Here is a 14,203-nt window from a genome sequence, read left to right as displayed (position 1 = left end):
ATTTGAAGTTTGAGTCGCTTTTTAAAGTAGTAATTGCTAACTTTGTTTCTTTGAAAGATTTAAGTCTCTCTTAATGGAAGTTGCTGCACTTCATTTGACAAATTACTTCACTTAAAGGGACATGAAACCCAATTTGTTTTCTTTCATGATTCAGATACAGCATGTGATTTTTGTTTGATTATTATTGTTTTAAACAACTTTACAATTTACTTCTATTTAATTTGTTTTGTTCTTTTCGTATATTTTATCTTTAATGTTCCTTTAAATCATAGGCAAACCATTATTTTTGTTATTACTAAATACATTTTATTATGATTAGAAGGATGCTGCAAATATTTTATTTATTCAATAAAACGTTCATTGTAAATCAGTTGGCATAATTGTTGATGCAATATACACATTTCAGTTTTGACTTAACCAATTCACACTAAGGGGGCCTATGTAACAAATGTATGTCCAACATGATCCGATCAGCGGATCATGTCCGTCAGACATCACTGAATGCGGAGAGCAATACACTCTCCGCATTCAGCATTGCACCAGCAGGTCTTGTGAGCTGCTGGTGCAACGGCGCACCCTGCAGATTTGCGGCCAATCAACCCGATTTGTATTTGATCGGGTTGATTTTCCGCGATGTCTGTCCGCCTCCACAGAGCAGGCAGACAGATTATAGAGCATAGGTCTTTAGACCGCTGCTTCATAAAGACTCGCCTGAAACAGGGCCCTTCAAGCTTGATAAATGGGCCCCTTAGTGTTAAGTAAAAAGCTTTCACTAAAACGGCGATAGCGTCCATAAGCATTTTTGTTAGTGTTTTTTGTAGAAAAGGTTAAAAAGATAGTAAACACCAAAAATGTTATTGTTTAAAAAGAGATAATCCCTTTTTTATTTCCCGTTCCCCAGTGTTGCATAATTAACACTGTTATAGAAATATACTTTTTACCTCTATAATTACCTTGTAGCTAAGCTTCTGCTTACGGTCTCCGTATCTCAGATCTTTTGACAGACTTGCATTTCAGGTTATTAGTGCTGACTCTTAAATAACTTCATGTGCACGAGCACAAAGTCATCTATATGAAACACATGAACTAACGCCCTCTAGCGGTGAAAAACTGTGAAATGCATTCAGATAAGAGGCTACCTTCAAGGGCTTGAAATTAGCATATGAGCCTACCTAGTATTAGCCTTCATCTAAGAATAACAATAGAACAAAGCAAATTTGAAAGTTGTTTAAAATGACATCTCTTATCTCAATCATGAAAGTTTAATTTGGATTTTACTATCCCTTTAAGTTGATGTATTATGCTAAGAAATGTCACTTTGGGCCATCTTCTTGTCAAGTTTTGATGCGTTATTTCCAGGGGTCACTTGGAGGATGTATATGATATCTGCTGGACACTTGATAGCAACTTTATGGCATCTGCATCTGTGGATAATACAGCGATTATGTGGGATGTTAATAAAGGTACATCATATTGAAAATTTTTATCATAATTTATTAAAGGGGAATAAATAACCATTTTAACGGATTTACACAAGATTTGTTATTATACATTATTTTTTAAAATGCCCTTTTGAAATAAAACAAATATAAAATATACGTTTGCTCTTATCCATGACAGTGCACTCATAGTCATAACATCACTATTGGGAGATAAGGTTTTATTAGGGGAATGTTTCCAGTAATATGAGCCCAGTAAATATTTTTTTGTAGGTTAGATTAGATTTTCATCTTTATTATATAAAAATGTGATTATTCACTGATGAATGTTAACCTATTTTCTCTAAATATTGTTGTCAAAATTATGTTCGCTTTTTCTTTCTGCAGGTCAAAAGCTTTCTATATTTAATGAACACAAAAGTTATGTTCAGGGTATAACCTGGGATCCTCTAGGGCAATATATTGCAACGTTAAGCTGTGACCGGTATGGCTTTTATTTATTTGTATTATAAATATATATTTTTTTAAAGGATGTGGTTATGTAAAATATTTATTTTTTCAGGTTTCCACCAATTGCGTTTTTTAAGGTTTATGAACAATTTTTTTTGCACATTGTAAAGCCAAAAACAAGTTTCTTCCTATTTAATATTTACTTCACTAGTAAAGGGACTGTCTACACCTTAGTCATCTTAGAGTCTTACTTTAGATTAAGTTGCACGTATCCTCCTGCACCCTTTTTATATCATGCATCGGTAACTAAAAAAGTTATTTTAAAATGACTATTTTTTCTGGTCACTTTGAAATGGCTGCAAAGCTCCACCCACTGATGACATCACAATCTGGGCTATATCTACACTCTGCTGAAAAGCATTGACAGTCTGTTGATTCCAATTAGTGAGTCTCTTGTAACTAGTGAAGCATTTAATGCAGCCCAGATCGTGATGTCATAAGTGGGCAGGACTTGACAGCCATTTCAAAGGACCATTACTGCTGCATGATATAGAAAGGGGTGCAGGACAATATTTGCAGTTTAAATTTAAGTAAGACTTTAAGATGACTAAGGTGTAGACTCCCTCAAACTTCAAAAGTCGTCTTTCAGCAAGCACTGAGATTTTAAAGGAGCTTGTCTATTGATTTGTGCTCTAAAATGTTTTACTTTACACTAAAGCAAGTGTTGTGGTGTTTTTTTTGTTTTTCCTGGGGGGGGTGGGTTAAAAGGAAATATACAGTTCAATATAAGGGCAAGATGCACAACTGCTGTTATGATAGGCGGCTATCAAAAGAATAAATTTTGTGGAACTTATCAGTGAAGTACAATATTTGATACCCTTTTTGTTTTATTTAGTGTTATGAGAGTATATAGAACAGAGACAAAGCGTGTAGCATATAATGTTAGCAAGATGACATCAAGCACTGGAGCAGAAGGAGAGGTAATTGTTTTAAGCTATCTTGTGTTTCTTCATGTGTGATGCTTCTTATTACTTTTGTCCTGTGCACTGCTCTTTTTTTTATTTTTTATTTCAACTTCATTTTATTATTGCACAAATGTGTGCCTCAAACTCTATTAAATATTGTTAAAGGGATATGAAACTTAAACATTTTCATGATTTAGACAGAGCATGCGATAATAGTTTCCAATTTATGTCTTATCAAATTTGCTCCGTTTTCATGATATTCTTTGTTAATGAGATACATAGGGTGGGTGGTTAGCATGTGTTAAGAAATGCATAGCTTGCTGCCACCTAGTGCTTTTGCAAATGTATAACATTGTTAAAAGTATTCTTGCAAAACTACTGCCATATTGTTCTCCAGACACTTGCACGCCCCTGAGTCTACATATCTGCTTTTCCACAAAGGACACCAATAGAATGATGTTAATAGAAGTAAATTAGAATTTATTTTTTTTTTTGTACATTCTATCTGAATCATAAAAGAAAATGTTGGTGTTTTTATGTCCCTTTACTATCTTGCAGTGTCTAGTAGTAAGCATATACACTGTGCGGCCACTTTTATTAGGTACAGCCCTGCTGTGCACACAAATGGTTTGTTCCACTACATTGCACATCACGTTGCCACAGTTTTGGTATAAATACAGCAGAACAACCTTCCTAGTATCAGTTAAACATACAAACCTCAGCGAGAATGGGGAAGAGCAGTGATCAAATGGACTTTGAATGTGGCATGATAGTAAGTGCAAGATGTGCTGGCCGAAGCGTATATGAAACTGCAGTACTCCTGAACTTTTAACGTACCACAGTTTCAAGAGTGTATTGAGAATAGTGCAATGAACAAAAAACATCTCGACAGCGGCAGTCCTGTGGAAGAAAATCGCTTGTTGATGAGAGGCTAGATTTGTGCAAACAGACAGGTCACAATTTCATGAATCCCTTTAGAATGCAACCTTGATGCAGAGAAAAACATATTGCAACACATCTCTAGGCGCACCTTGTTGCGGATAGGTTACAACAGCTGGCGGCCACAGAGAGCACACCTTCTGTGAGCACTGGACCATTGAAAACTGGAAAATCACTTGGTCTAACGAGTTGAAAGGTGTGTGTGGGGGGGGCAATGTTATGGTGGGGGGAGTGTTTTCCTGGCACTTGTGTCCATTGATACCCCTAGATTCACGTCTGAATGCCACAGCGTACGTAAACATTGCTGACCAAGTGCATCCGATGACTACTTCCAGCAGGATAATGCGCTGTTGCACAAAGCCCACATCACCATGGGATGGTTTCTGGAACATGACAATGACTTTTTCTCCTGTTAAGTGTGGTCAGTCCACGGGTCATCATTACTTCTGGGATATTATCTCCTCCCCTACAGGAAGTGCAAGAGGATTCACCCAGCAGAGCTGCTATATAGCTCCTCCCCTCTACGTCACCTCCAGTCATTCTCTTGCACCCAACGAATAGATAGGATGTGTGAGAGGACTGTGGTGATTTAATTAGTTTATTACCTTCAATCAAAAGTTTGTTATTTTATAATAGCACCGGAGTGTGTTATTCATTCTCTGGTAGAATTTGAAGAAGAATCTACCTGAGTTTTTTCTATGATTTTAGCCGGAGTAGTTAAGATCATATTGCTGTTTCTCGGCCATCTGAGGAGAGGTAAACTTCAGATCAGGGGACAGCGGGCAGATTAATCTGCAAAGAGGTATGTAGCAGTTTGTTATTTTCTGACATGGAATTGATGAGAAAATCCTGCCATACCGTTATAATGTAAACTCAGCCTTAAATGCAGTAGATGTAGCTGGTATCAGGCTGTCATGTATGTATATTTTACACTTCAGTATTCTGGGGAATGGTTCTTCACTGGATTTATACTGTATGCATAGACTTAACCTAATTTGCAGGGACTTGCAATAGGTTTTAAATAACAATTAATTTATTGAGGTTAAACGTTTTTTTGCTGGCATGTAAAAACGTTTATTTCTCTGAGGTACTGGGTGAAAAAATGTTTTGGGCACTATTTTTTCCACTTGGCAATAGTTTTGTTTAAATTAAAGCAGTTCACTGATCTCTCTCACTGTTATGTGTGAGGGGGAGGGGCCATTTTTGGCGCTTTTACTACGCATCAAAAAACTCAGAGGTTCATTTTCTTCCTGCATGATCCGGTTCATCCTACAGAACTCAGGGATCTCCAAAGCCTTTTTTGAGGGAGGTAATCATCACAGCAGAGCTGTGAAGATTGTAGTTGACTGTGATAAAAAACGTTTATTTGTGTATTTTTTCTGCTGCCAGGGTTAGTTATCCTTTGCTAATGGGAACAATCCTTTGCTAAAATTGTATATTTCTTACAAAGATTTGATGCTATAACTTAATTATTTTCAACTGTCATAATTTTTTCTGTGCTTCTTATAGGCACAGTTCGTTTTCATATTATTGTAAACTACTTGAAAAAGCATTTCCAAGTTGCTAGTTAATTGCTAGTGTGTTAAACATGTCTGATTCAGAGGAAGATACATGTACTATATGTGCTAATGCCAAAGTGGAGCCCAATAGAAATTTATGTACTAACTGTATTGATGCTACTTTAAATAAAAGTCAATCTGTACAAATTGAACATATTTCACCAGACAACGAGGGGAGAGTTATGCCGACTAACTCGCCTCACGTGTCAGTACCTGCATCTCCCGCTCGGGAGGTGCGTGATATTGTAGCGCCGAGTACATCTGGGCGGCCATTTCAAATCACATTACAGGATATGGCTACTGTTATGACTGAAGTTTTGGCTAAATTACCAGAACTTAGAGGCAAGCGTGATCACTCTGGGGTGAGAACAGAGTGCGCTGATAATATTAGGGCCATGTCAGACACTGCGTCACAGGCGGCAGAACATGAGGACGGAGAACTTCATTCTGTGGGTGACGGTTCTGATCCAAACAGACTGGATTCAGATATTTCAAATTTTAAATTTAAGCTGGAAAACCTCCGTGTATTACTAGGGGAGGTGTTAGCGGCTCTGAATGATTGTAACACAGTTGCAATACCAGAGAAAATGTGTAGGTTGGATAAATATTTTGCGGTACCGGCGAGTACTGATGTTTTTCCTATACCTAAGAGACTTACTGAAATTGTTACTAAGGAGTGGGATAGGCCCGGTGTGCCGTTCTCACCTCCTCCGATATTTAGAAAAATGTTTCCAATAGACGCCACCACACGGGACTTATGGCAAACGGTCCCTAAGGTGGAGGGAGCAGTTTCTACTTTAGCTAAGCGTACCACTATCCCGGTGGAGGATAGCTGTGCCTTTTCAGATCCAATGGATAAAAAATTAGAGGGTTACCTTAAGAAAATGTTTGTTCAACAAGGTTTTATATTGCAACCTCTTGCATGTATTGCACCTGTCACGGCTGCAGCAGCATTTTGGTTTGAGTCTCTGGAAGAGACACTTGAATCATCTACACTAGATGAGATTACACTCAAACTTAGAACCCTTAAGTTAGCTAACTCATTTATTTCAGATGCCGTAGTACATTTAACTAAACTTACGGCTAAGAATTCCGGATTTGCCATTCAGGCACGCAGAGCGCTGTGGCTAAAATCCTGGTCAGCTGATGTTACTTCTAAATCTAAATTGCTTAATATACCTTTCAAAGGGCAGACCTTATTCGGGCCCGGTTTGAAGGAGATTATCGCTGACATTACAGGAGGTAAAGGCCATGCCCTGCCTCAGGACAAAGCCAAACCTAGGGCTAGACAGTCTAATTTTCGTTCCTTTCGTAATTTTAAAGCAGGAACAACATCAACTTCCTCTGCACCAAAACAGGAAGGAGCTGTTGCTCGCTACAGACAAGGCTGGAAACCTAACCAGTCCTGGAACAAGGGCAAGCAGGCCAGGAAACCTGCTGCTGCCCCTAAGACAGCATGAATCGAGGGCCCCCGATCCGGGACCGGATCTAGTAGGGGGCAGACTTTCTCTCTTCGCCCAGGCTTGGGCAAGAGATGTTCAGGATCCCTGGGCGTTAGAGATCATATCTCAGGGATACCTTCTGGACTTCAAATCCTCTCCCCCAAGAGGGAGATTTCATCTGTCAAGGTTGTCAACAAACCAAATAAAGAAAGAAGCGTTCCTACGCTGCGTACAAGATCTTTTATTAATGGGAGTGATCCATCCAGTTCCGCGGTCGGAACAAGGACAAGGGTTTTACTCAAATCTGTTTGTAGTTCCCAAAAAAGAGGGAACTTTCAGGCCAATCTTGGATTTAAAGATCCTAAACAAATTCCTAAGAGTTCCATCGTTCAAGATGGAAACGATTCGAACAATTTTGCCCATGATCCAAGAGGGTCAGTACATGACCACAGTGGATTTAAAGGATGCTTACCTTCACATACCGATTCACAGAAATCATTACCGGTATCTAAGGTTTGCCTTTCTAGACAGGCATTACCAGTTTGTAGCTCTTCCATTCGGATTGGCTACAGCTCCAAGAATCTTCACAAAGGTTCTGGGTACTCTTCTGGCGGTACTAAGACCGCGAGGAATTTCGGTAGCTCCGTACCTAGACGACATTCTGATACAAGCTTCAAGCTTTCAAACTGCCAAGTCTCATACAGAGTTAGTACTGGCATTTCTAAGGTCGCATGGATGGAAGGTGAACGAAAAGAAGAGTTCTCTCTTTCCACTGACAAGAGTTCCCTTCTTGGGGACTCTGATAGATTCTGTAGAAATGAAGATTTACCTGACAGAAGACAGGTTAACAAAGCTTCAAAATGCATGCCGGGTCCTTCATTCCATTCAACACCCGTCAGTAGCTCAATGCATGGAGGTGATCGGCTTAATGGTAGCGGCAATGGACATAGTACCTTTTGCACGCCTACATCTCAGACTGCTGCAATTGTGCATGCTAAGTCAGTGGAATGGGGATTACTCAGATTTGTCCCCCACTCTGAATCTGAATCAAGAGACCAGAAATTCTCTTCTATGGTGGCTTTATCGGCCACACCTGTCCAGGGGAATGCCATTCAGCAGACCAGACTGGACAATTGTAACAACAGACGCCAGCCTTCTAGGTTGGGGTGCTGTCTGGAATTCTCTGAAGGCTCAGGGGCTATGGAATCAGGAGGAGAGTCTCCTTCCAATAAACATTCTGGAATTGAGAGCAGTTCTCAATGCCCTTCTGGCTTGGCCCCAGTTAACAACTCAGGGGTTCATCAGGTTTCATATTGTAGAAATTGTGTGATTGGTATTACTCAAAGCGCCAGCACAGCACCTATTTGCCTGGGAGAGGTGAGACCTAGCTCTCACCTAAAGAGAATTAAGATAATGAAGAGGTGCCCAGGCGCCAACTAACGGAGGCTAGGTGTACTAAAGGATCTAGATATGATTTGTTACAATCAATATAAAATTTATTACATTCAAATAAAAATTCTTTAAAAATCTAAATGCAGTAAATCCACCGGACTGTCTTTGAAAACTTCTACTTAAATTTTGTGATCACTTTTTTTCTAAAGGACACTTATTTTTTCTTATCACATTTATCCTTGATATCCCCTGGTCCAACCAGACCTTATTGGAACAGACTATCAGCTAGAGGTCACATTGTACAAGCCAGCACTATATCTGTAAAAATCCTCAATTGTTTTTAATCATGTTTTAAATGTCGTTTATATTATTATGTATGTCACTAACCATGGATCCATGAGTATATGTATACACTGATTTTTAAAGAATTTTTATTTGAATGTAATAAATTTTATATTGATTGTAACAAATCATATCTAGATCCTTTAGTACACCTAGCCTCCGTTAGTTGGCGCCTGGGCACCTCTTCATTATCTTAGTTCATCAGGTTTCAGTCGGACAACATCACGACTGTAGCTTACATCAACCATCAGGGAGGGACAAGAAGCTCCCTAGCAATGATGGAAGTATCAAAGATAATTCGCTGGGCAGAGTCTCACTCTTGCCACCTGTCTGCAATCCACATCCCGGGAGTGGAGAACTGGGAGGCGGATTTCTTAAGTCGTCAGACTTTTCATCCGGGGGAGTGGGAACTTCATCCGGAGGTCTTTGCCCAGATACTTCGACGTTGGGGCAAACCAGAGATAGATCTCATGGCGTCTCGTCAGAACGCCAAGCTTCCTCGCTACGGGTCCAGATCCAGGGATCCGGGAGCAGTTCTGATAGATGCTTTGACAGCACCTTGGACCTTCGGGATGGCTTATGTGTTTCCACCCTTCCCGATGCTTCCTCGATTGATTGCCAGAATCAAACAGGAGAGAGCATCAGTGATTCTAATAGCACCTGCATGTCCACGCAGGACTTGGTATGCAGATCTAGTGGACATGTCATCCTGTCCGCCTTGGTCTCTACCTCTGAAACAGGACCTTCTGATCCAGGGTCCATTCAAACATCAAAATCTAACTTCTCTGAAGCTGACTGCTTGGAAATTGAACGCTTGATTTTATCAAAACGTGGTTTTTCTGAGCCAGTTATTGATACCTTAATACAGGCTAGGAAGCCTGTTACCAGAAGGATTTACCATAAAATATGGCGTAAATACTTATATTGGTGCGAATCCAAGAGTTACTCATGGAGTAAGGTTAGGATTCCAAGGATATTGTCTTTTCTACAAGAAGGTTTAGAAAAGGGGTTATCCGCTAGTTCTTTAAAGGGACAGATTTCAGCTCTGTCCATTCTTTTACACAAACGTCTGTCAGAAGTTCCGGACGTTCAAGCTTTTTGTCAGGCTTTAGCTAGGATCAAGCCTGTGTTTAAAACTGTTGCTCCGCCATGGAGTTTGAACTTAGTTCTTAATGTTTTACAGGGTGTTCCGTTTGAACCCCTTCATACCATTGATATCAAGTTGTTATCTTGGAAAGTTCTGTTTTTAATGGCTATTTCCTCGGCTCGAAGAGTTTCTGAGTTATCTGCCTTACATTGTGATTCTCCTTATCTGATTTTTCATTCAGACAAGGTAGTTCTGCGTACTAAACCTGGGTTCCTACCTAAGGTGGTCACTAACAGGAATATCAATCAAGAAATTGTTGTTCCATCTTTGTGTCCTAATCCTTCCTCGAAGAAGGAACGTCTGCTACACAATCTAGATGTAGTCCGTGCCCTGAAATTTTATCTACAGGCAACTAAGGATTTTCGTCAAACGTCTTCCCTGTTTGTCGTTTATTCTGGTCAGAGGAGAGGTCAAAAAGCTTTGGCTACCTCTCTCTCTTTTTGGCTTCGTAGCATAATACGATTAGCCTATGAGACTGCTGGACAGCAGCCTCCTGAAAGAATTACAGCTCATTCTACTAGAGCTGTGGCTTCCACTTGGGCCTTTAAGAATGAGGCTTCTGTTGAACAGATTTGCAAGGCTGCAACTTGGTCTTCTCTTCATACTTTTTCCAAATTTCACAAATTTGACACTTTTGCTTCTTCGGAGGCTGTTTTTGGGAGAAAGGTTCTTCAGGCAGTGGTTCCCTCCGTATAAAGAGCCTGCCTGTCCCTCCCGTCATCCGTGTACTTTTGCTTTGGTATTGGTATCCCAGAAGTAATGATGACCCGTGGACTGACCACACTTAACAGGAGAAAACAAAATTTATGCTTACCTGATAAATTCATTTCTCCTGTAGTGTGGTCAGTCCACGGCCCGCCCTGTTTTTTATGGCAGGCTAAAAAAATTTTTGGATTATACTCCAGTCACCGCTACACCCTTGGGCTTCTCCTTTCTCGTTGGTCCTTTGGTCGAATGACTGGAGGTGACGTAGAGGGGAGGAGCTATATAGCAGCTCTGCTGGGTGAATCCTCTTGCACTTCCTGTAGGGGAGGAGATAATATCCCAGAAGTAATGATGACCCGTGGACTGACCACACTACAGGAGAAATGAATTTATCAGGTAAGCATAAATTTTGTTTTTTTGCTGCAGTGGATCTCAATTGTATTAAACATTTTTGGGATGAGCTGGAAAGGGCTATTCTCACTGCAGGCCTACATCTCAGTGGACTCTCCAAGATTTGCATGATACACTCATGTCTGCATGGTACACAATACCTCCACAATGTTTTCAGAATCTTGTTGAATCTATGCCTAGACAAATTCAGGTTGTTTTGAAGACTAAAGGAGGCTCAGAACACTACAAGGTAGCCATACCTAATACAGTGGCCTCACAGTGTATATGTAGCTGCCAATACTTGGCCATATGTTTTATTGATACTGCACATTGTCTTCTACAGCAGACCTACTTTTGTTGAAAATTATTTGTGTATGTTCTAGGTAAATATTTTATAAACAAATCTTATTCTTTAGGTTAAAACTTACCGGATGTACCATGATGATAGTATGAAGTCCTTTTTTAGGAGACTCACATTTACTCCTGATGGATCTCTGCTTCTCACTCCTGGTGTGTACCCTTTTATAAGTAGATACCTTACATATCTACCTTAATCACTGCCTGGGTGTTATATACATTTAGCTTTATGTATGAGTGATTGAGATTGCATCTAGTTAGATTGAAAAATCATTTCATTATATTTTAAATGAAAACTATATGTACAGTTCTCCAGTATCAGTGCCTTCAAAGCAGTCATTGTATTGAGTTGGGAGATATTTTAGTTCCTATAACTTACAAATTGTACTTGTACAAGTGAATTTTCCAACATGTATCTTACTCTAGAAATCCTTTCTCAATTTTAGCTGGTTGCGTTGAAGCTGGGGAGAATGTAATTAATACAACATATGTCTTTTCAAGGAAGAATCTCAAGAGGTAAGAAGATGTTTTCTAATTTTTTTTTTTAATTTTTTGTTAGTTAATTTCTCAAACCATACTTACTACTTTATTCCCCCTATCAGGCCACTAGCTCACCTTCCCTGCCCTACAAAGGCTACACTAGCTGTGCGTTGCTGTCCGGTCTACTTTGAGCTTCGACCACAGAACAAAGGTACTTTTTTTTTTTTTTTTTAAATATTTGCATTTGATTTATCATTTATTGATTTTTTTAAAAAAAATAAGTTTTAGGGCTAAATTAAGATTCTTTGTGATGGACGTCCTTTAATGATGCTCAGTGTTGGAACAGTGCTAGATACTGTACATATAGTTTCTTTAAAAATAATTGATTAGGGTTTAATAAATGACATTGGATAGATTTACAAACTGCAAATAATTATTCAGTAACACAATGTTCTGATTGTCACACTACGAATGTATTGAAATAGACAAATTTTCATTTTGATAAAAAAAAAAAATTGCTGTCCCCTTGTATATAGAAAATTTATTTTTCTTCATAAATGGGAAGAGTCCACAGCTGCATTCATTACTTTTGGGAATTCAGAACCTGGCCACCAGGAGGAGGCAAAGACCCCAGCCAAAGGCTTAAATACCTCCCCCCACTTCTCTCATCCCCCAGTCATTCTTTGCCTTTCGTCACAGGAGGACGGCAGAGAAGTGAAGATCGGAGTAGTCTCTTATGGAGGGTAGTACTCTTCTCATTGGGACTGGAGTTTTAAGTAGTCCTGTCAGCCTCTCAGTGAGAGCCTGGGCAAAAGTTGAGTCCGGAGATGCAGGGAGTCTTTCTGTGAAACCATCCCGACTCATATTAACAGCTCCACAAGCAATCGGCGTTGACGAGTTTCGCTGCCTGCTTTCTTCTCTCACGTCCATGTCAGAAGCTATGCTACTATCTGTCACACTTGAAGGGCCGTGTTCCTGTTCCATTGCGTAGATTCTTTTTACTTTCGTCATGATTGTATTGTAATACGAAGTTTTCTCGAGAGGCTACCACCTTTCGGGACGAACTATAACTCAGGGTCTCAGTGAGGCTCCTTTTGTATCTTGGAATCAAGGGTTAATATCCCCTGAGGGGGGGTTATTGAACAGGGTTTTTTTTTTTTAATCATGTTTGTGATTCGACCTGCTTATGTGTAGGTGTTACTTAGGCTCATGGCTTGTGGAACATATCAGCCTTTGGAAGTGACACAGCCTTTACCGTCGGCATGCTTTTTCTGGACTGTACGGTTCACCTGGTGATCAGGGCGTGGTTACGTTTCGGCTCTCCATTTCCGCATTCCTGACCATGTGGCGACGGAAAAATTCTGGTTCGCTGATGTCTGGTTCATAGGAGTTGGTGAGTGCCATCTACATTTTTTTTATTTGGTCTGTTTTTTGTATTCAATATCCAGTTTTGGAGGATTCTGATAATGTTGAAACTGACATCTCTAATTCAGATTCTGCTTCTTGTGAAGAATACGAATTGGCCCGGATGATACATGCCTATCAGTTATGTTCCAAATGCCGTTTTAGAGTGCTCAATTCCTTTCCTCGGGATCGGGGAATCAAGGGGTTGTTGAGCTGTCCGCCTCTGGGGGTTCTGTACCCCGAATGGTGAGTTCCCTATCACCATCTGTTACTACCCATGCAGGTAATCTAGACTTTGCTTATCCTTCTCTGAAAGGTGACTTGTTCCCTCCGGAAGTTCGGGCACGGTTCCGCATGTCCATAATTATGGCGCTGGCGCATCTGCAGCTCCAAGAAGTGTGCTTAAGATATTGTACGTGTTTCGTTACCCGGAGCTCCTCAGGCGTGGGATGGCCTGGTCCGCCCTTCCGGAGGAACGACTGTCCCTGAGGCTTCAAGGGGTCAACCTTCGGGCCGGGGTCGTCTTTTGCTCTGGTGAAGGTATGCTGTGACTTTCGTTATAGACTGGCGAGCCTTCGTGTCCTACTGAGGCACGTTTTGGCGTTTCAGTATCCCATCCTTAATGGATCTGGGAATTCTCAGTCTTCTCCTTCGAATGTCGGGCAGAATTAGATATGATAGAAGCAAGAGAAACACTATCTCTCTAGACAGTGTGAGTTAATAGGTGCGCCAAGTATTAAAAAAAGGGTTTACAGATCAGAGATTGTATAACAAGTGTGAACAGTTAGTATACTGCAATAGCAATACAAATAGTAATAAAATGTATTGACCTAAATGATAAAAAATAAAAACTATAAAAACACAATCAATTAAAATATAAATATTGTACAAGTAGAAAAGAAATGTATCTGGGAGTAAGTTAGATGGTAAATAAATCCATAAAATCCCTTTATAATCCTTTTTAATTAGGCAAAAATGGCTTGAAAATCCAAAGGGTATGAAAAAAGATATACAGGCAGCTTTTCAGAAGTGAGATGGCCACTCACTATGATGGTTTACCTAAAAATACACAGAAAAGAAGGCGCCCATAGCGTAATAGGTTTCAAAAGTATATAATGTGTACAAAGGTGAATAATTCGCACTCACATTTATGAAAGCACTATCAAGTGCTATACGGACTGGCCAGAAATTC

General features: G+C 39.9%; 1 protein-coding gene across 1 annotated transcript in view; it reads left to right on the top strand.

Moving 5' to 3' along the window:
- Positions 1–14,203, top strand: part of CHAF1B (chromatin assembly factor 1 subunit B) — a 128,200-nt gene that overhangs the window by 51,812 nt on the left and 62,185 nt on the right. The window contains exons 5-10 of the mRNA XM_053705943.1: positions 1,360–1,463; positions 1,827–1,923; positions 2,785–2,869; positions 11,187–11,280; positions 11,574–11,643; positions 11,730–11,818. Of these exons, the coding sequence (XP_053561918.1) occupies positions 1,360–1,463; positions 1,827–1,923; positions 2,785–2,869; positions 11,187–11,280; positions 11,574–11,643; positions 11,730–11,818 (539 nt within the window). The remainder of the gene's footprint in view (positions 1–1,359; positions 1,464–1,826; positions 1,924–2,784; positions 2,870–11,186; positions 11,281–11,573; positions 11,644–11,729; positions 11,819–14,203) is intronic.

The sequence above is a fragment of the Bombina bombina genome, chromosome 3 (assembly GCF_027579735.1).
Source record: "Bombina bombina isolate aBomBom1 chromosome 3, aBomBom1.pri, whole genome shotgun sequence".
Taxonomy (NCBI): Eukaryota; Metazoa; Chordata; class Amphibia; order Anura; family Bombinatoridae; genus Bombina; species Bombina bombina.
Note: the sequence above shows the minus strand (reverse complement) of the source record. Positions and strands in the feature narration are given on the sequence as shown.